This window comes from Hydra vulgaris, chromosome 14, assembly GCF_038396675.1.
Source record: "Hydra vulgaris chromosome 14, alternate assembly HydraT2T_AEP".
NCBI classification, from domain to species: domain Eukaryota; kingdom Metazoa; phylum Cnidaria; class Hydrozoa; order Anthoathecata; family Hydridae; genus Hydra; species Hydra vulgaris.
Window position 1 is genome coordinate 3,442,172 of NC_088933.1, and position 23,317 is coordinate 3,465,488.

At 28.3% G+C, this 23,317-nt stretch overlaps 1 protein-coding gene across 1 annotated transcript in view; it reads right to left on the reverse strand.

The window, feature by feature from the left end:
* Positions 1 to 523: 523 nt before the first annotated feature.
* The window catches only part of LOC100208017 (cyclin-G-associated kinase), a 78,437-nt gene continuing 55,643 nt past the window's right edge, over positions 524 to 23,317 (reverse strand). Inside the window, exons 18-25 of the mRNA XM_065817174.1 lie at positions 20,048 to 20,128; positions 15,847 to 16,044; positions 12,841 to 13,037; positions 11,627 to 12,643; positions 11,103 to 11,260; positions 10,455 to 10,580; positions 1,259 to 1,306; positions 524 to 988 (exon numbers count right to left, since the gene is read on the reverse strand). Coding sequence (XP_065673246.1) covers positions 887 to 988; positions 1,259 to 1,306; positions 10,455 to 10,580; positions 11,103 to 11,260; positions 11,627 to 12,643; positions 12,841 to 13,037; positions 15,847 to 16,044; positions 20,048 to 20,128 — 1,927 coding nt within the window. The 3' untranslated portion in view covers positions 524 to 886. The remainder of the gene's footprint in view (positions 989 to 1,258; positions 1,307 to 10,454; positions 10,581 to 11,102; positions 11,261 to 11,626; positions 12,644 to 12,840; positions 13,038 to 15,846; positions 16,045 to 20,047; positions 20,129 to 23,317) is intronic.

Sequence of the window (23,317 nt, forward strand, 5' to 3'; positions counted from 1 at the left end):
CCGTGAAGCATGGTGGAGGCAATGTAAAACTTGAAGAACTTTGTCTCTAAACGGTTACATAGTTATTTCTCTAAATTGAAATGCAGCACTTTTATATAAAGAAACTAAATAAGCATTATTTGGTTGCACTCGTTTTGTCCGATACTGTATATATATATATATGTATATATATACACATAAGGTAAGTTTAAACTATACGCATTAACACATGGTTTAAACTTACATAAGTGAGTGATTTCTACAATTTCTCAAGTTATTTTCTCAAACATAAAAAATACGTTAGAGTACATAATGTTAAGACAGTGCAGTGGTATCTTTTTTTATATGGTTAGATCAACGTGTATAAAAAAAAAATTGAAACGTTTTAAAGCTATTTTTAGAATTTTTTTGCATTTGTTTAGAACTTTTACAAATTTTAGTCTAAACTTTTCGAAAATGCGAAAATAAATTCATTGAATATTCTGTAGTTATTATCAGTAGTTAGTTATTCTGTAGTTAGTTAATATTAAAAATAAAAAAATAATTATTAATGATATTTCTTTATTCTAAAATAATCTTCATATTTGTTGGTGGCAACATTAAATTTACATACTTTTGAAATATTGTGTTATAAAAAAATACAAACATGATTTCAAACAAGCAAATATGCTATCGAGGTGATATTTACAAAAAAAGGAATTCAAAAAATAATTTTCAGCAAATCTTAAAAAAAGAAAAAAAAAGAAAGATAAAAGTCCCCATTAAAAATGACGTCCCAATCAAAAAACAAGTTTCTTTGATTTTAGCTTTTAAATAAACAAAAACAGCAATAAATTATTTTAAAAAATGCTTTTAAATGTTCTAAATGGGAAGAAATGGCACTTGGAAAATATTAGTAAAGCAATTGCTAAAAAAGTGCTTTTGAGCCCGTTTCTTCAAACAAAGACCATGCCTCGTTCAGTTCGATAAAAATTGCCCTTGAAAGATCTTCATGTGGCTGCCCTGTGTGCTTTAGTATTGTAAAAATAAAAAATAAAAATTCAAAAAAAAAAAATATCGTTACAAAAAGAGTCCTCAATGTTCTTAGGTAACAGAGCAATATGATAATTGTAAAAATTATTGTATTTAACTCGAGCCTTTTTAAGTCGAGAAAAAAAAGATAAGTTTTTATTACTATAATTACTATATTATAATTACTATATTAGACATCATTTTTTTGGTTAACTAACAATAGATTTTAAAAATATAAAATTATGTATGATCAATATTGAAAACAAACCTTGTCAGGATGAATAGCAAGACACGCTTTTCGGTAGTTCTTTTTAACCTAAAATAAAAAGATTGTTTATAAAATATGTAACTTATGAATAGCGTTTCACTAAGCTCTAAATAGAGCGAAACACTACCATGGTATCAATGTACACACTGATACGATATTCAGTGCCGGATTAACCCTTAGGCAAATAAGGCACATGCCTTAAGGCCAGCAAAAAATCCAGGCCACAAAAAATTTATACATAAATTTATATTTATGTCTTATCTTTATTGATGAAATTATTATAATTATTCCAATTATTATACACATTTTGTTCATATATCAATTTTCCGATGTCAAAAATTGTAACTAATTCATTCTTTATGGTTTGCAAAAAATTGCGATGATTGGAGGCTGGGAACAAAAAAGTCCCAAAATCTTTGCTACACCTGACCCAAACGTGAGAGCAACAAGTTGATGAAATATTTTTTGTATTATTCTCAACTAGACTTATATTCATCGATGATTTTTAAGTTTCATAGTATTATCTCTCAGCGTTCAAAAATTATGACCATATAAAGTTCAAATCCCCCTCAATTTGAGGGGGTTGTAATTTTTATATGGTCATAATTTTTGAATGCTGAGAGATAATACTATGAAACTTAAAAATCATCGATGAATATAAGTCTAGTTGAGAATAATACAAAAAATATTTCATCAACTTGTTGCTCTCACGTTTGGGGCAGGTGTAGCAAAAATTTTGGGGCTTTTTTGTTCCCAGCCTCCAATCATCGCAATTTTTTGCAAACCCTTATTATTTGACATAAGTATAAACATGTAAATGTTTGGAGTTAGCTCCATGTCTGGAAGTTAGCTATCTCAAAGATCAAAAAATGCTGGATCCGCCACTGATAATTATAGTTATTATTGTTAAATTATTGTTATATTATTTACTAAAAAGTTTTTTTATTTGTTTGCTTTTTTTATATTAAATAATGGCAAAAAAAAAGATAAATCAGCTTAATGTTTTATAGGGTGTCATTATTTTGACTGTTATTAAATGATTAATTAAAAATGTGTATTTTTATATTTTTTAAATAGTGTAAATAACTATTTTTAGCGTCATAACCAACAGAAGTAGAGTTTGCATGCAATTTTGTAAATGAACTTGCAGGCTTAAAACAATGATAGTTTGAAGGACACAATCTTGTCAAAAGATTGTTTACAAATTCAATCATTTAATACAACAGTCAGACCATTTGGCTAAGAACATCACAGAGCATTCTAACAGCAAACTTGGATATCTTAAGACGTAACCAATTTGTATTGAAAGTAGGATGGAGTGGTATAATAAGAATTAAATTAGCAACATGCAATAAATTATCTATATACAATGGTTGAGACTTTAGTGGAAAATCATAAGTTCCATGACAGATATTTATATAATTATGTTCACTTTCCCTTTCTAACGTTATATATAGTATCTCAGATATAGACATATATATTCTTAGCAAGCACATAAAATAACTATACATGATGCTACTGAACTATTTAAATATAGGCCTAATTAACTCTCTCTGAATGGCCATGATAAAACATTAACCCCCATCATAACTATTGCATTTTATATTTAATTTTTATAATCATCTTTACTTAATTTATTCTAAATATTTAAGATAAAATATAAACAGCTAAAATATGCCTCAAAATGCCTAGAGAATATCGACACAAGGCAATTGGTAAATAGAATAATAAATTAATGACTGCTATACAACTTGTTAAGGCGACTCAGTATAAAATTTATTAAGTCTTCTGGAATTCCTTAAAAAAATAAAAAAAAAAGATAGAGAAAAGTTATATTAACTGAAAGAAAAGTTATATTACTTGTTGAAGTACCCACTAAGGGATTTACCTCAAAGACAGCTTTATGATACTATTAATTTATCTTTTGCGAGTCATTAGTTAAGCTAACCCAGTTATACTAATGTCAGTATGTCGGTTGCAACTTGAAATCAAAATCCAAGGCTCTTGTTTGCGAAATTAGTCTTTTGAAAGAAACAGATAACTCCTGTTTGGTAACTAGGATTAAGAAAATTTAGGCTAATGCAGGGTTTAGCAAAGGACTTCTGGGGACAATATCAAGACAAAAATCATCAAGTTTTATTAAAAAATCCAGAAAATTGATGAAAATATCTTCTCTGAACTGAAGCAGCAGTCCTGATAAGCAGTCTAAGTTAGAGAAACATTTCCACTACGAATTATGAAAAATTCATGTTGATAAAATGAGAACTGATGATGCCAAGTTGGAAGATATAATGAAAGTCCAAAGGGACTTAACCAACGGTATATTATTTCAAATTTAGAGGGGTGTACGTTTAACTCTTTCCCTAGTTTGGCCATCTTCCAAGAACATTGAGAACAAATATAACTTAACTTATACATGTCTATATGAAAACCAAAGTTGGGGAAAAAAAGATACATGGAAAAAAGGGTTGCAGGAGACTACAGTAGGAGAGTATGGGAAACAAATAGGAGAAAGAACAAACTAGATAATTTGAGAGACAAAGAATTAAAGAGACAGAGAGATTTAAAAGAATTAAATGATGTCTTAGTGTCACATGACTAGAGTTCAGATTGTTGTAATTGTAATGAAAACAACAACAGAAACAATAACTATTGTTATTGTATTAACTATATTTATTGTTATTATATTATTATTTTTTATAAACAATAACAATACCTATGTATTGTAATACTGTAACACAATAACAATAAATATTGTATTGCAATTCATCTTTATAATACAATAATATCTGGAAAAAAAAGGTATTGTAATGACCCACTACAATAAAAATAAACCTTGTATTGTAATTCATCTTTATAATACAATAACAATTTATTGTTATTGTATTAAAAAAAATTAATGTAATATCAAAATAAATTTTATTAATAGTCCAGTCTCTGAGTCATGTGACCTAAAAATAGGGTACAGCTAATATATAATTAGTGATTCTATTTCTATTTTATTTACTGAATATCACTTGTCTTAGTTGCGAACTTTAAATAACTCTATAAAAGTGAGCTTGATCTGACCTGTTCCTCTTTTACTGCTGGGGATAGACATGTATACATGATCAATTACTACCATGCCTTCCACTTAGTGATTTGCTTTTACACTAGGCACCTATCCAATTGTTTCAATAATTATTCAAATGTAAATCTAATATAACTTTGTCTTTTGTTTCCCTAAGGCTTTTATGGCTGCATGTGTTCCATAAAATAACTGGACTTTTGATTGTAGTTGCAAAGTTATACAAGAATTTTGTTAAACAAATCAAAAACAATATTTATTTGGTATTTTAAACTTTTTAAACGGCCTTATTTTTCAAAAACGACAAAATATAACATTGTAACTGTTTTTCATCCTGGCAATACAATACAAAAGTTATTGTAAATGTTTTACATCACACAATATAATACAAAAGTTATTGTAATCGTTTTACATCACACGATACAATACAAAAGTTATTGCAATTGCTTTACATCACAGCAATATAATAGTTTTAGGATTTCGATGTATTGTTAAAACAAAAACAATACAATAGTTACTGTAAGTGTTTTCCATCACATTAATACAATAATAATAAATAATGTTTTAATTACATCTCTGGTATTACAATACAATATCATTGTATTGTAATGTGTTAATGTATTAAATTTTTACAATTACAATTACAACAGTCCAAACACATGACTCCATAATAGAAGAGATTGAATTCAGCATTGAGAAAGAAACTTTAAATGACTCCAAAATCAGTGAAAAGATCTCCAAGGTAAGAATAAGAAACACAGGTATAGTTTTATTTCAAAAACAAAGCTAAAAGTGTAGAAATGGATAATATCCGAATCATTTACCTTCTCTACTCAACTTATGTTTTTTGTTTCTGATCCTAGTCAGTGCTCAGTTTCTCTGCATTCACCCTCAGGTACTTCAGATCATGATTTGATCTATCTTATCTCACTATTATCTTAATCATCTTCATCATCAGAATCCTTCTATCATCGCACCTCTTACAACTACCTTAAAACTGACTGAGAATCTTTCTGTGATTTTGTTAGTGATGGCCCTTGTGTAGAAGTTATTGTTCTGATTTTATGTTTATTACTACTAGAGTCTAACGCCAAAGCCTGCTATTCTCAGGTCATGAAATCTTGTATTTTATTGCGCCCAACTTGTTTCTCCGCGCAGCGGCCTTGTTCCTTGAGGATCGTGTTTCAGAGTTATAGAGTTGAGAGAGGGTTATAACTACTATTAAAAAGCCTCCTCATCTGTAGTGGCCTTCTTGGAGGTGAATAACAAAAAAAAAACAAAAAAAAAAGACTCTTCTACAGCTTGTGGCCCGGACAACATACCTGTTATAGTCTTGCAGAAGTGTTCTCCAGAGCTGTCATCTATACTTTCAAAACTATTCATTAAATGCTTATCAGAGTCTTGTTTTCCAGCCTGCTGGAAAAGGACATCTGTTATCCCTATTTTCAAAAATTCTGGAGAGCGATCTGATTCGTCTAACTACCGTCCCATTAGTCTTCTTTCTATCATAAGCAAGGTTTTTGAATCTTTAATTAACAAACACTTAATCTCTCATCTTGAATCTAAAAACTTACTTTCTGACCATCAATATAGATTTCGATCTTCTCGTTCTACAGCTGATTTGCTAACAGTAATAACTGATAGGTTTTATCATGCATTAGATAAAGGTGGAGAGGTTAAGGCCATCGCTCTTGACATTTCTAAAGTTTTTGATAAAGTTTAGCATACTGGTCTTGTCCATAAGCTTTCTTCTTATGGTGTCTCTGGTAACATCTTTAAGATTATTGAATCCTTCCTTTCCAATCGTAGTATAAAAGTTGTCCTCAATGGACTCTTCTTCTTATTCTGTAACTTCAGGGGTTCCTCAAGGTTCTATCCTTGGCCCTATACTCTTTTTAATTTACATTAACGATCTTACAGATATTCTCACATCTAAGGTGGTATTGTTTGCTGATGATACTACCATTTATTCTTGTCATGATAAGAAGCCAGCACTCTCTGATTGCTTGGAAGGGGCATTTGAGCTTGAAAAGGATCTCACTTCTGCTACAACATAGGGCTCACAGTGGCTAGTGAACTTTAATTCAGATAAAACTCAATTTTTTCAGCCAATCGTTATGGCAATAATTTAGATCTTCCTATATTTATGAACGGTAATGTACTCGATGAGTCATCTACCCTTCATCTTCTAGGATTAACTCTTACTTCTGATCTTTCTTGGAAACCATATATCAAATCCGTTGGAAAATTTGAATCTGCTAAGGTTGCACCTCTTTATTGAGCTTGACACTTTCTTACTCCGGAATCTATCCTTTATCTCTATAAATCATAAATCTGGCCTTGTATGGAATACTGTTGCCATATCTGGGGCGGATCTTCTAATGATGTATTTTCTCTTTTAGACAAGGTGCAAAAATGCATTGTAAACATAGTTGGACCTGCTCTTGCAGCCAACCTCCAACCATTATCACATCGTCATAATGTTGCTTCTCTTTCTCTTTTCTACAAATACTATAATGGGCACTGCTCTAAAGAGCTAGCGCCTCTCGTGCCATCTACTAAAATTCAATCTCGTGTTACTCGTCATTCAATTAAGTCTCATCCTTTTTCTGTGACTGTTCCTAAGTTCCTTATTCGTCTAGTTTTTTTTATCAGACATCAGTTCTTTGAAATTCACTTCCTTCATCTTGCTTACCTGATTCACATAATTTACAATCCTTTATGTCGCCTGTCAATCATCTTGCTCTACAATCTTCATCTTTTCTTTTCCAGTAACTTCCAATTCTAATAGTGATTGCTTGCAGCCTTGTTGGAAGTAAAGATGTTTAAAAAAAAAGTATTTCATCTTTCTGACGACATTTATTCCCTCTTAATGATTCCAAGTCAAGCCTCACTCTTCCCCATGGTTTTTCTCTCATTGTGCTGCTGCAATTTCCAATCATAACTATTACTTCCATATCTAATCCAAAAACTATTATCCAGAAAACAGTTTACTATCGCTATAAACCATTGTATAAAGATTTCTATACAAAGCCTGTTATTCTCAGGTCAAAAATCTTGTATTTCATCTCAAAAGTTAGGCTCCAGAGACTTCTGGAGAATCTTTAACAGTGTTTATAATATGGGAAAATCTGTTATTCTACCTCTCATGAATGGTTCGGATTTTGTTACCTCACCTTAAAGCAAAGCTAAACTGTTTGCTAAGAACTTTTCAGCCATCTCATCTCTTGATTCCACTAATCACATTCTACCTGATATAGCCAACAAACAGGTTGATCCAATGCTTGACATTTGTACTACTTCAGCTTCGGTATCTAAAGTATTTTTCCTGGTTAGATTTTTCTACAACTTGTGATCCGGGCAACATATCTGTTATAGTTTTGCAGAAGTATTACTACTACAGCACGAGGCGCTCATGGTGAATTTTAACTCAGATAAAACTCAATTTTTTATTATCTATATTTACCTATACTTTTCTATATTTAGGAGTGGTAATATAATCAATAAGTTATGAGTTATGATAATGAGATACCCTTCTAGGATTTCTAGGATTAACTTACACTACTAATCTTTCTTGGAAACCATTTATGCATCTGCCAAGGTTGCTATCTTTTTATTGTGCTCACCACTTTCTTTCTCCAGATTCTATTCTTTATCTCTATAAATCTAAAATCTGTAGTTGTATGGAATACTGTTGCCATATCTGGAGCAAATCTTCAAATAATGCTCTTTCTCTTTTAAATAAGGTGCAAAAACGTGTTGTAAACATAATTGGACCTGCTCTTGCAGCCAACCTTCAACTATAGGTCACATCATCGTAATGTTGCTTCTCTTTCTCTTTTCTATAAATACTACTGGGCACTGCTCTAAAGAACTAGCATCTCTTGTTTCATTTACATTCTTGTGTCACTCGCCATTAAATTAAGTCTTATCCTTTTACTGTGACTATTCCTAAGTGCTGTAAAAGTTTTTATCTGTCTAGTTTTTTTCCTCAAACATCATTGATTTTGAATTCGTTTCCTTACATACAAAAAAAAAAATCCTGAAGCACACTTCATAAAAGCTTAAATATGTAGAACATGAAGAAGATTTTGAGTGGATTTCAATCAGGAATCATCACAAAGGTTGGCGCCTTTGACTTCATTTTAATACAAAAGTATTGGAAAAGATTACCACAGGGCCTAATATCATTCAAAGATTTAAAGGACTTAAAGTCTTAGTGAGCTCCCCAGATGACAATACCATGGAAGACCATCTTTTAGATGTTGTTCAATTTTCATCTTCAAAGGAAGTTACCCAAGCAGAGCAAGTGCACAATCTTCTAGAATATTATGGGTGTAGAGTTCTGATCATTGGTATTATATAGAGTTCAAATTCTCACTTTGAAAGTTTCAATTTGAAATTTGAAAGTTTCAATTTACAATTTGAAAGTTCAAAATTCACATTTTGAAAGTTCCAATAATGTGTAGAAGACACACATGTGAATTACATGTATCTCACATGCTGCTCTAACTGGTGAGAAAACTTAAGAAGGTTTCTTAATGTCTAGATAAAGAAAATGTGGCCTGTGAAAAAGAAATCTGTGAGAAAGCTAATGAACAAGAAAATTTAGGTGAATTGGACTGGCAATTGTTCATTGTAATTTGCTGTTGCAAGGTTCTTAAAAATTTTTTAAATTGCTAGTTTAGATAAGCACTCTGACGCCACATTAAAATAGCCTGCTGCCAGGGGCTTTAGTACATACACTGACTGATAAATAGCCTGACTCGCAGCGGAGTGCTGGTAGATCAACTAAGGGTTTGGGATGGGACAGCATTTTTTTTTGTTATTCACCTCCTCAAGGCCGATAAAGCCACTACAGATGAGGAGGCTACTTAATAGTGGTTATAACCCTCTCTTAACTCTATAACTCCGAAACATGAACCTTGACAAACAAGGTAGCTGCGCGGAGAAACAAGTTGAGCACGGCACTACCAGGGACGTGGTGGGGATCGAACTCGGAACCTCTCGCTTATGAAGCGAGCGCTTTACCACTACACCACTACCTATATTACTACTACTACTTTATATATATATATATATATAAATCTAAAAAGTCTATGGAAGTATATACATGATATTTGCTTTTATATAACTATTTTGATAATGTAATAATTCAATTTAATTATATATTTTTAAAAAGTACATAGTTTTTTAATAATTGACATTTTTATTTGCTGTAAAACAAGCTATTTTTATACAGGTATTATTAGATGTGATTGCAGTTACACTAACAAAATTACAATATTTTATATATAATATAAATATACACAATATGTTTTGTTTTAAACTTTGTTAACTTCTTCATTTTCCACTTATGTAACTTTCCTTTTTTTAGAGTACAATAAAGGTATAAAAATTTTTTTTTTTTTTAAATTTAATTATTTTTTTACTTTTTTCCATTTTATAAAAAAATGAAAAACTTTACCATTATTATAATACTTTCTTTTTTATACTCGATAAGAGCTGGATACAGTGCCCTTAAGTTAGGAGTTTTAATTACAATAGTTTAAATAACCAATCCTTCTTCCGCTCCTCGAGTTATTGTTGTTGTTTTTTTATATATATATATATTTTTTCTTTTTGTGTAATTTTTGTTATTTTGTATTTCTCTTTCAGTTTGCTCAACTATTATTCAGTATCTGATGGTCAGTTACAACAAATTATCTCTGACCAATTTTAATACAAGAGTGAATTTTTTATGAGTTCCCCCTTGGTACGATCTCCAAACAAGTTGTAAAAGGCTGGAGGACAATCTCTAGTTATAATAAAACGAACAAGTTCAGCTACAAGCTTTTCTCTTCTATCTTTTAGTGTGTCCAGTTTTAATTTAATAAGAGGGGCTGAATCAGCATTTTGATTTGCTACGATATACTAAAGTTTTACTTATTTTAAAAAAATTATAAATTTAAAGAAATAAAAAAAATGTAAAAAATAATAAATACATCAGTTAACTTTTCCATTATAACTTTCTAAACAATTTTTTTTTTTAATTTTAAAAAACTATAATAAAATAGTTTATTATGAAGTCATTTATAATAACTAAAAAAAAAAAAAAAACTATTATGTATAACAAAAAAAACAACTTACATCGTTAGGTTGAATAAGCTCATGCATTCCCACTGGAGTCCATTTGCAACTTTCCCATAACACTGTCTGAAGTGATGATAGTAATGCCCGAATATTTCTTTCTTTACCATCAGACCATTCTCGAATCTAAAAAACAAGTATTAATTAAATTCTTAAATATTTAAAAATTTCATTATTACCACGGTTAATTAAACTTTATTATTAAAAGGACAATGCAGTAAACTCCCAGTTAGTAACTTGGCACTTAATAGAAGTTCCCACTATTGCCGATAAATTTTAAAACAAACTTATAACAATATCCTTCAGTTATTCTAGCCTGCAGTTATTTAAAACTTTATTTATTCAAAGTTATTTCAATCACTAAGTCTCATATGGAAGAGGAGACAAACAATTTAAAAAAAAAAAAAATAAACAAACATTTTTTTTTAAAAACCTGTAAAATTTACAAGAAAAAGCCATATAAAACATATTTCAAATGTTAACTTTTTTTTTTACCCAAAATATGTGAAATTTTATGGTTATTTGTAAATAGGCAACTTTAAAGTGAATTTTCAGTTATTCGAAACTTTGATTATGTGAAGTAAATTCTTATTGCCCCTAGATATTTGAATAACAAGGGGTTTACAGTAAATAAATGAAAAAGACAACCTTTGATTTAATTGGATCTGCACTGGTTTCCGAATCCTGCAAATTGCGTAGCTGTTTTAAAGTGCTTTTTTGTAAATCATTGCTTGATGATGTGCTTTTAAACCCTTGAGCTCCAAGTATATCACTAAACGCATTATTGTTAACCACTGGTTTAGGAGCTACAATTAAATTAGAATATATACACACACATATATATATATATATATATACACACACACACATATATATACACATACATACATATATATATGTATGTATATATATGCATATATATATGTATATATATATATATACATATATATATATATATGTATATATACATATACATATATATATATATATATATATATATATATATATATATATATATATATATATATATATATATATATATATATATATATATATATATATACACACACACACATCTATACTATTTTGGGATAACTAAATATATTATAAAATTTATATAGAAGAACCTCAACTGAATTCATCTAAATTAAAGTTAGAAAAAATAAACATACCCCAAGGACTTTTTGAAGAGGCTTGTGTTGAACTTGGGCGACTAAAAAGTCCAGAATCATTTGGTGTTACAAAAATGTTATAGTTAGGACGGACAACTGTTTGATTTTGTTTGCTGACCACTGGAGAAATACGACCCGATTGTCCAATAGTGGCAACATTTGGTACTTGATGCTTCTTAAGAGAAGACGCTGTTCCAAAATTATTGGGACTACTAAAATTTGTCAAAGCAGCAAAAGGATCATAAGATTTATTTTGTTCACTTATTGTTCCAGAACTTGAGGAATGAACAATAGTCTTTTCAGGTTGAAGTGTTTCAGTTAAAACAGTATCTCCCCAATCAAATAAGTTTGAATCGCTGGAGCTTTTCAATGTGGTTTGTTGAGCCTTTAATGAGAAAGAAGGTGTAAACAATTCCGAATTATTTGTAATGTTTGAAAGAAAGTCAAAGTCACCAATAGTCTTCTCTGAAACATCAGATGCCTTCTCTGATTGCACAACACCTGAAGAGACCTGATTGCTAATTTTGTTTTCAGCATTAATAAAATCAAATTCAAAGTCTTTAGCAACATCAAAGTTTAATAACTGACCAGTGTTGTCTTCTTTATTCAATGCTGCTGCTTTTGTTGTTTGTGAAGTGCATGGAGGTGTTTTTTCGAATGGAGTGAAAGTTTCGGTAATACTTATCTGTGGTAACTCGCTCTCAATTAAAAGGTCATTAAATTTAGAAGGGGACTTAATAGAGTCATTATCGCTAGTTTCTGTTTCAGACATAATGTCAATTAAGTTAAATGTAGTCAATGAAACATTTTTTTTATTTTCAACAGGATCATTAACTGGTTGTTTCTGGTTATCATTCTCCCATACCAATGAATTAAGAAAATTTGATTCTCCAACTTTACGAGTTAAATTATCTACACATTTTGCAGTTTCTAAAGAAGAATCTGGAGATTGGTAAATAGAATTTTTAGAAGAAATATTATTTGAAAATTGCTCATCTATCTTTTTTTCACTAAGACCTAAAAATAAAATTGTAGTTGTACAGCTAAGCCATATCATCATCATCATCATCATCATCATCATCATCATCATCATCATCATCATCATCATCATCATCATCATCATCATCATCATCATCATCATCATCATCATCATCATCATCATCATCATCATCATCATCATCATCATCATCATCATTGTATAAACAGCTACTCACCAAAGTCTTCATGCAAAACCCAGTATTCTTCTTTAGATGAAAAGCAAACATAAGGGTTTGTTTTACTTGCACATATTTTTTCCCAAGGTTGTGTACAACTTGCTTCAGGAAGATCCTCAGTGAATTTTAAATTCATTATAACTTCAAAATTTGATGGATATTTGTCTATATTTATATCTTGAATATCTATTTTGGAACTAAAATAAAAAAATACAAAAAAATATTTTGAACAATTTATTTATTACTTTGTATTTTTTTTTCATTATTAATTACTACTTTTACCTTTTTGAAATAATATATATAATAATAATTATTATTTTATACATTTTTTATATACTTATTACTATTTGTAAATATAATGCAAACTAATAAATTATAATTATTTATTAGTTTGTATTATTTATTAGTTTCAATACAAATAAATTTTTCTCAATTAAAACTTATTTATTGCCATTAAGGAAATTAATTTTCCAAAATAGTAAACTTATGTTTCTCTATTTAATATAAATTTAATTTACACTTCCCCTGTTAAAAAATCCTAAACTCAACACAGTATTTTAATTAATTTGTTTGTAATTTGTTACTTATTTGTTATTACTATTTTAATTAATTTGTTACATTTAATTATTATAATTATTTAAATTCATTTATTACTTTTAATTATTTTAGATTTCAAAGCTCTTGATGACAACTACTAGACAGATTACTGTACAAGGATTTCTTCTTGTAATGTTTACAAGCTCCTCCTAGGGGGAGCTTATAAGGGTAACGAGCTTTTCCAACCCTTACTTAGGAGTTAAATTAAGAGTTATATGTGAGAGGTTTTCTTTTTAGCTTAAAGCTGTTGATTAATATAAAGTAATTATTTTCTGCACCTAAAAAACAAAATGAAAATTAAATCTGCTAAATTGAGTGAGAATGCTTCAAAAGACTCTAAATTTATAAGCAATTTAACAATTCACTTGAACAGTGATGATTTAGAATCTTGTATGACATTTATAAAAATTTTGTAATAGTATTAATAAATGTAAGGAGTAAAGACTTTTTAATGAGAACATTGAAAAATGACAATTTTGTTCTTTTCCCATAGCAAATTTAATATTTTTATGTTATTTACTGAGATTTTTGAAAACTTTTGAGCTTTAAAATCACAACTTTCATCTACACAATGGTTATATAAAATTAGAGAAATGACGAGGAGTAACTATTAACTTATGTTTAATTTTTAAAAATAGGTGTTAAAGAAAAATCATCTAATATATCATTAAAATAGATGGAAATGTCATCTAATTAATCATAATATTTTCCAATGAATAACAAATAAGAACTGAATGAAATAACTTAAACCTTTTGCTTTTTATTAATATTGTGTTTTATCTTTAAAAAACAAATCAGCAGCTATTAATTACTTTAAATGAAATTTGTAAACAAACTACTGTCATTAAAGAAAACTTTAAATATGTTTACTATATCAACTTGTTTTAATTTAATGACAAAAAAAAAAAGGCAATAAGACAACAAAGATGCTTGATGGCAATGATTTGATGGCAAGAATGAATAACTGCCTTAATTATTGAAATAATTGGTTAAAAAAAAAAAAAAAAGGTAAAAAAGAATCTTTACTTAACGGGTGATGCTGAAGTTATCAGACAAAATAAAAATGTCAATAACTTATTTATAAATAAAAAAACAAACTACTATTATATTTTTTTTAAATAAAGCATTTATCTTTTAATAAAAATATATTATTTTTTATATGAAAAAACACCACCATCTGCAATTGATCTCAATTTTGCTCTGACACCTTTTATATGTGACTGTAAAAAGTTTAAATCAATTTCTTGTAGTTTTAGTTTAATGCAATCAATCAAAACTTGCTCTGTTGAAGCTTGCCAATCTCCCTCGTAAACCTTCTGTGCCAAATGTCCCCTAAAATTTTCAACTGGTCCTGCTTGAGGCACATTTTGGGGATTGGATTCTTCATCAACGTAATAGACATATTGGTCCATCTAATTTAGAGAATCTTTAGAATAATGAGAACTTGATAAATCTGGCCAAAATAAATAGTTGAGAACTTGCTAAATCTGGCCAAAATAAATAAGTCTCCATGATACTTGTGAATAAATGGAAGAAGTCGTTTTTCTAAACATTCATTAATATAGATTGGTGAATTGATCGCTACAGCCTTGGAAGTGCGAAACAATGGCTCGGACATACCACGGTCAGATATTGCTATCCACATTAATAATTTTTTGGAAATTTCTCTTTTCTTATAAAACGAACACTTTCTGGGCATGTCTTTTTGTTGTTTGTGTATTATCCAGAATTTCCAGGCATGTTGTCCCCTGCAAAACAAAAGTATTTTTTGTCATCGATGACTAGAAGCGATTTTGTGTTATAGAGTTGGTTAACTAGTTTCCTGCTTCTTTTCTTTGCCTTTGTTTGCCTTTTCGTTTGTTGACAAGTCTCATCAATTTGGCTTTCTTTTCTCTAGTCCAGGATGTGCTTTCTATCAGAAAAAGATTGAACAGTTTAAAGTCTTTTTAGGTTATCAAATATTGTACTTCGAGCAAATCCTTCCTTTTCAAAATGATTTACAATTTTTTTATTCTTTTATTATTAGGTTTATTTACAAAAAACATTTTTAGTCATTATTATGCTCAAATAATGAAATTAGGATTTGTCCGATAACTTCCGCATCACCCGTTTGTGCATTTTAAATAAAGCATAAATTCTTGCTTTAATTATAAATATATATATATATAATATATATACATATACTGTATATATATATATATATATATATATATATATATATATATATATATATATATACATATATATATATATATATATATATATATATATATATATTTATATATATATATATATATGTATGTATGTATGTATGTATGTATGTATGTATGTATGTATGTATGTATATATATTTATATATATATATATATATATATATATGTATGTAAATTAACTAGTAAAAAGTCTTACATATTAAATTTAACTGAAGTCTCTTCTTTGAATAGAAACCCAGTATGAAATTGTAAAGTGAGAATGTTTATTGAAGTCAACTTCCCTTGTACTTTCCCCCCAAGTGTCGACCTACCATGATGAACTAATATGGTTATATCTCCATTCAATCGAACATGTGTCTGAAACACAATTTGACCATCATTTACTGTGTATTCCCTACAAACATATTTATATAATCATAACAGTTTAATTATTTTATCCAATTGTAATTATAAATATAATGTAATGTAATTTATGAATTCTAAGCATATATGCATTTATATAATTTTTAGCATTGGAATTTTTGAACCAATTACAGCTTTTTGAAGTTTCATTCGTAACAAAAAAATTAAAAATAAAAATGTTTGAAATGTAAAAATATTTTGTTTTTCTTCTGTTATTTTATTTACTAAAATTTAGAAATAGTTGTATAGATGTAGTAAAAAACTTTAAAAACAAATTTTTAATAATTTGTGTATGTGAAAATTCTTAAATGTGTTTGTGTAAGTTAAAATTTTAATTTTTTTTTGAAACTTTTTGCAATGCGCAGAGACTGTTCTTTAAAACTGATTAAAGTTTTGTTTTTGTTTTTTAAGAACATCAAAAAAGAAATAAAAGAAAAAATAATGAAAAAAAAGATTACTGCCTTTTGACAAACCCTCAGCCAATGTAGCGGCACACTGTGCAACAGCAGGCTATAAGATAGTTGATGTATGTACTGAAGCCCCTCGCAGCAGGCTATTTCAGTGTGACATCACAGTGCTTATCTAAACACGCAATATAGTTGTATATGCGTGTGTTTGTTTATATATGCAGTAGAATCCCGTTAACTCGTACCCTGGATAAGTCGGACTTTCACTAAGCCGGACAAATTTTCACTTCCATTTGAATTCTCTATACATATATGCATATATGCAGTAGAATCCCGTTAACTCATACCCTGGATAAGTCGGACTTTCACTAAGCCGGGCAAATTTTCACTTCCCCTTGAATTCTCTATACATACTGAAAGCTTTGCTTAACTTGGACATTTGGAAAGTCGAACAAAATATTTATACACATTCAGAGTCCGAGTTAACAGGATTCTACTGTGTGTGTGTATATATATACATATATATATATATATATATATATATATATATATATATATATATATATATATATATATATATATATATATATATATATATATATATATGTATATATATATATATATATATATATATATATATATATATATATATATATATATATATATATATATATATCTGAATGCATGTTTAGATAAAATCTATTTTGGCACACTGAAATAGCCTGCTGCCAGGGGTTTCAGTACATACATAGAATATTTTATAGCCTGCTGCCATAAAGGAGTGCTGCTACATTGACTGAGGGTTTGGCATGGGACAGTAATATTTTCTTTCATCATTTTTCTTTTTCTGAAAACGTCATATGCTATAAAAGTCGGAAAAACTAGAAACAATTTGTTATCTATATACGCTAAAGTGTATATATATATATATATATATATATATATATATATATATATATATGTAAATTATGTTAGTGTATTTTACAAATAGAGTGCTTAATGTTCTTAAAGAACAGAGCAATAATTAATTAGTAAAAAAACACTTATCTAACTTTTATCTTCGACTTGAAGTTTCACCATTGCTGGATCATCAGGAAGAGTACTCTTCCTGATGATCCAGCAATGGTGAACAATATATAGAGAACAATATATGAGGAATGGACTAGCAAAACCAGATAATTCACTTTAAAAAAAAAAAGACTTAGCAATGTTTTTTTGTAGTACTAATACTCCTACATCTTTAGATATAAAAATTAAATTTAAAAGCCCCTTTTTTAATAATATTTTACTTGCCTTAAATTATTCAGTCCGTTTGTGCAAAACCAGTTTAAAAAAATATATATTGTCGATGCAAAATAAAACAAAAATATTATTTAATCAAAATTCTGTTTTAAAAATGTTTTAAAAAACTCAAGGACATTATTTAAAAAAAAATCACATACAAAAAAACTCACTAAAATTATAAAAGCCATATTTAAACAGTTGAGTTTTAACTTCGTCAATCCTGTAAACATATCAAACATTAAAATTACTTATTTTCTAAATCACAATTATATTGATTATTAAAATCGAAAAGGAAAAAGGCAAAAATTATATTTTTGTTTATTTTTATAGTTTTGCACAATTATATTTATTATTAAAATTGTCACTAGTCAAGTTGACTTCATAAAGCATTTTTGAAAACCAGTTAGAAATATAAAAATTTCAAAAATATGAATCATTTTATAAATATATTATTATTTTAGATTTTAGTAAATAGAAAATGACATTTTTTAATTTAAAACCAAAAAAGGGGAATTTAACAAGATTTTTTTAATTATAATTTTTTTATCTCTGCTTTTTATAAAACAATGATTATTTTTGAAATTTTTACATAATTTTGCTTCATTTGAGCCCCAACATGATATACTTTTGAAAAACTTTTTTTTTTATAATATTAGGAACCTGTTTGATGTATAAGGGCCTTGTGGCACCCGTAAAAATATTTTTTATTCAAAAATTTTTTAAATCCAGTATTATTTTATTATATAAAACACATTTAGGGGTTGTCAGCTGACATTTTTAAAATAAGTTGTTTTTACCACCACCCTAATATATATATATATATAAATAAATATATATATATATATATATATATATATATATATATATATATATATATATATATACACACACACACATATATATGTATATACATATATATACTATATATATATATACATCTATAAACTGTATATATAATAAGTATATATATATATATATATACTATATAATATATATACAGTATCGAACAAAATGAGTGCAACCAAATAATGCTAATTTAGTTTCTTTATATAAAAGTGCTGCATTTTTTAAATTTAGAGAAATAACTATGTAACCGTTTAGAGACAAAGTTCTTCAAGTTTTATTCATCACAAAGTTCGTTATTTGTACACGAAAATTAATAAATTAATCAAAAGTATTAAAAAAAGTTGATTTCCTTCTGGACAAAACAAGTGCAACTCGTCAAAATGTTGACCAAGCTGTATTTCGCTATCAATATTTCGTGGCGAATCCTTTGTTGTCGATCACAGCCTTGCATCTTCGAAGCATAGATTCGATCAGATGATCAATGAAACTTTGTGGAACCGCTGTCCAGGCCTTTTGGATTTGTTCAAACAGCTGATCCTTATTACGAACACCTTCACAATTAATTCTGCGGTTGACGATCTCCCACAGGTTCTCGATAGGGTTGAGATCCGGAGATTGAGGCGGCCAATCCATCACCGATAGGTGGTTGTCTTGAAACCACTCCTTGACTACTTTTGCAGTGTGTTTTGGATCGTTATCTTGCTGAAAAACCCATTTTATTGGCATATTCCATTCAGCATGAGGTAACATAACATCTTTCAGGATATTTTTATACATGAAACGGTCCATTATTCCATCGTTTCGATGTATTGGACCTAGACCGTTAGCAGAAAAACACCCCCAGACCATTACATTGCCTCCACCATTCTTCACGTCTTATGGCAGTAATGTAAATCGAGGCGTTTTCCGGACGGTCGATGTACACGGCAAATGCCATCGCTCCCAATGATGTTGAACTTCGATTCATCACTGAACAGTTTTTAGCATTGTTCGATGTTGGTTGCAAATGTTTTGTCCAATACTGTATATATCAACGCTTGGAATTAGGAAATATGACACAAATTGACACAGAATGGATACCATAAAACGTAGAAAAGAAGTCGGCAATTTTTGCCAACCTCAAACACTTTTAGGTAGGCAGTTAGGTCAACATTGCCAAATGCCAACCCTAATTTTGAGGGCTATATATATATATATATATATATATATATATATATATATATATATATATATATATATATATATATATATATATATATATATATATATATATAAAAAGCCTTCCTAGTATTAGAAAAATTTAAAAAGTTTAAGTACAGCTTGATGAGACATTAAAGTGATTACGCTCTACATTAAACTGTTAATCTTCAATAATTAATACACTATAAAACACATGAATTTGTATTTAAATAAGTTATTATTAAATAAATATAATAATAATAAAATTAAAAACTTCACCTCATCAACTCAATCTCCTGTGCTGTGTTGAGCACTCTCTTTTCATTCTCAAAAATTTCTATAAAAGGTCGACAACCAGTTCTAAAAATTTAAGAACATAAAAAAAAATCATATATAAAACAAATCAATAAAATATAAATCAATTTTAAAGATTTTTTTAAAACATAAAAACTAATTAAAATAGTTTAGTTTAAGAAACTTCACAAAATGACAAACAAAAAAAAAACAATTTCAAAAATATTTATGATTAACATAAGGGCATTTTCATTAAAGCACTATGCATACTATAGTATGCATATATAGTATACAGTATGCATATAGTATGCATATGCATATATTGCTTTAAGGGTTTTCATTAAAGCGATTTGTATACTGTTATGATTCACTTGAAGAACAATTTAAAAAAAAAATATTTCTGCCACATTTTAGACTGCCTAAATGTTTAAAAATATATATTTTTATCATATACCACATATACCACACAAAAAATATAAAATTTTTTGTGTGGTAATTTCGCAATAGTTTTAACAATGATTTTCAAAACGTTATACTCTAGCTAGAAATATTTGATGACTGTTATTTCTCATTGAAAATATATTAAGTATGAGTTGTAGAGATGTAATATTGCACTAGAAATACTCACAAACAAATTATTCTTATAAAAAACACTAAATGAACTCGACAAACTAACAACTTCTGTGCATGACTTTACACAAAAAATGATAATTTACATGTAAATTGCAGTTATATTATAATGAAAATAATTGACAAAATGTATATGAGTTTCTGTGAATGATTTTTTTGGAATGCCCATAGATAACATTTTGAATAGACCATCCAATTTGAGTATTCGAATACTTGATATTCGAATATATTTGCGTGTTTTTTTACTATTTGATATTTGAATACTTTCTACAATATTCAAATAATTTCAAAAATGTAAAGGCAGAGTAAGCTTTTAAAAAAGTACTGTTAATTTCTCTTTTTGCAAACAAAAAAAATATTTCTCTTTTTGCAAACGGAAAAAATTCTTCGAATTTTTATATAACCTTGAAGTGGAAAACTTAAATTGCATTTTTGTATGGTTTTTATTTTGTGTGACATTATTTTTGTTTGCTTTTAGAAAACAGTCGTTTATTTAGATTGCTTAAAAATATAAATACATATTTGTTCCATAAAAAAAAAATCTTAATAATATTCTTAATAATAATAATTTTTAATATTTTGTGAATAAATAAATATAATATACAATTAAATAAATATAATATAATATACAATTTGTGGTTGCATAATTTGAAGTGGTAAGTTAAAATTTTTTAGATTTTCTTAGATAATTCATCTCTGGTTTTTTTAGCCATATCAAAAAAATCCAAGGTATGGGAGTTTTTTAAGAAAGACGAAAAAAATATTGGTGAAGCCAAATGTGGTAGGTGCAACACGAACATAGGATGGAGAAGTTCAATTACTGCTATGATTAATCATTTGAAGCTACGACACAACATATTGATATCTAAATCGGTATCAAATGACAATGATGGAGAAAATAATATTCCTTAGAAAAAACAAAATACTGAAATAAGTAATATTTGGCACTTTGTAAAAAAAGAATCTTTAAATGAAATATTGTCAAAAGTCGCAGCTTTTGATATAATGGCTATCACAGCAATGAGTAAATCCCAAGCTATAGCTGGTTACGTGCAACAAAAAGGTTATAAAATGACAAAAAGTCCAACAACTATTTCAAAATGCATCAATAGCTTTTATAAAGAAAAATATGTTGAACTGCGGGAAAAATTTGAAAAATTAAAAACAGCAAATCGTAAATTTGCTATTACTGTGGATGAATGGACAGATTGTACTATTTTACGTTATGTAAACGTAACAGCTCACGTGATTAGAATAGACTCAAATACAATTGAATGCTATGTTCTGGGTTTAACGGAAATAATTAAGCAGGCAAATGCAGAAACAATTAAACATTTGGTTGAAGCTAAGTTAGCAGACTTTAGGATTTTCTTAACAAATGATGTTATTGCATCTACTAACGATGCAGCAGCCGTAATGAAAAAATATGGCAATATATTAGGTGTTTTAAATCAACTTTGCCATAATCACGCGCTTCATTTAGCCGTGATGGATTGTTTTTATATACCAAAAAATTCTATTCGCAATGAAGTGTTTGACGATACCGAAGATTTTGTTGATCAAGATGTAGAAGAAGATTCCACAGAAGATAAGTGCTCTGATTACAATTTGGTGTTTATTGAGGTAGATGAATATGATATGACGTTAGATTTTGATCAAATTATTAACAGGTTAAGAGGTGTTATAAGAATGTTTAAAAAATCGGCTACAAAGCATTCTATTTTGCAACAAAATATAGCTCAAAAAATGGGGAAAAAACTCAAGTTAAAATTAGACATAAAAACGATGGAATTCTTTGAGTGTAATGATTCGACAATTTTTAATTCTATCAGAATGTGTTAACAAATCCTTAGTCCAATTGAGTATTGATCCAATTCCAGAAAATGATAATTTTGCGCTACAAAACCTTGTTGATGTTCTGGCACCAGTTGAAACTGCTGTTACTGAATTAAGTAAAAATGATGCAAATCTCATAACTGCTGAAGGAGTTTACAAATTTTTGTTTGAAAAGTTGCAACCAATGCAAACTAATATAGCAAAAAAACTGATACATGCGATCAAAATAAGGATGGATGAAAGAAGAGATCCAGTTTTAATGACATTGATCATTTATCTGCAGAGTGGAAATATACCAAGTTCTAACGCTCATTTTAAATATTCATCAAAAAATGAAGCAATATTATTCGCTGTTAAAGTTATGGAACAAATATATCCACAAATGTTTGAAGAAGAGCAAATTAATAATGATTCTACCTCATCTGATGCAGATGATTTAATAGAATTAACATCACCAGTTGCAGTCGGATTGCAAAAAGAACTCCAAAATGCAATAAGTTCTATTACAGAACCAAAACACTGTCATGTTAGCAATCGCAGCGAAATTGATAAATATATTGAATTGAAGAAAGAATTTCGTCAATTGGATTCTTTTAAAAAACGGTCGACAACGCTGGACTTTTTTTTAACGTTTTAATAACAATACGCCCTACCTCAACAGCTTCTGAAAGAGTATTCTCAACAGCAGGTGCAATTAAAACGAAAAGAAGAACAAGTCTAAATTTCGAAACATTCAATTCTCTTTTATTTCTAAAATATATGTTTTTAGAAAAAAAAAAATACATATAT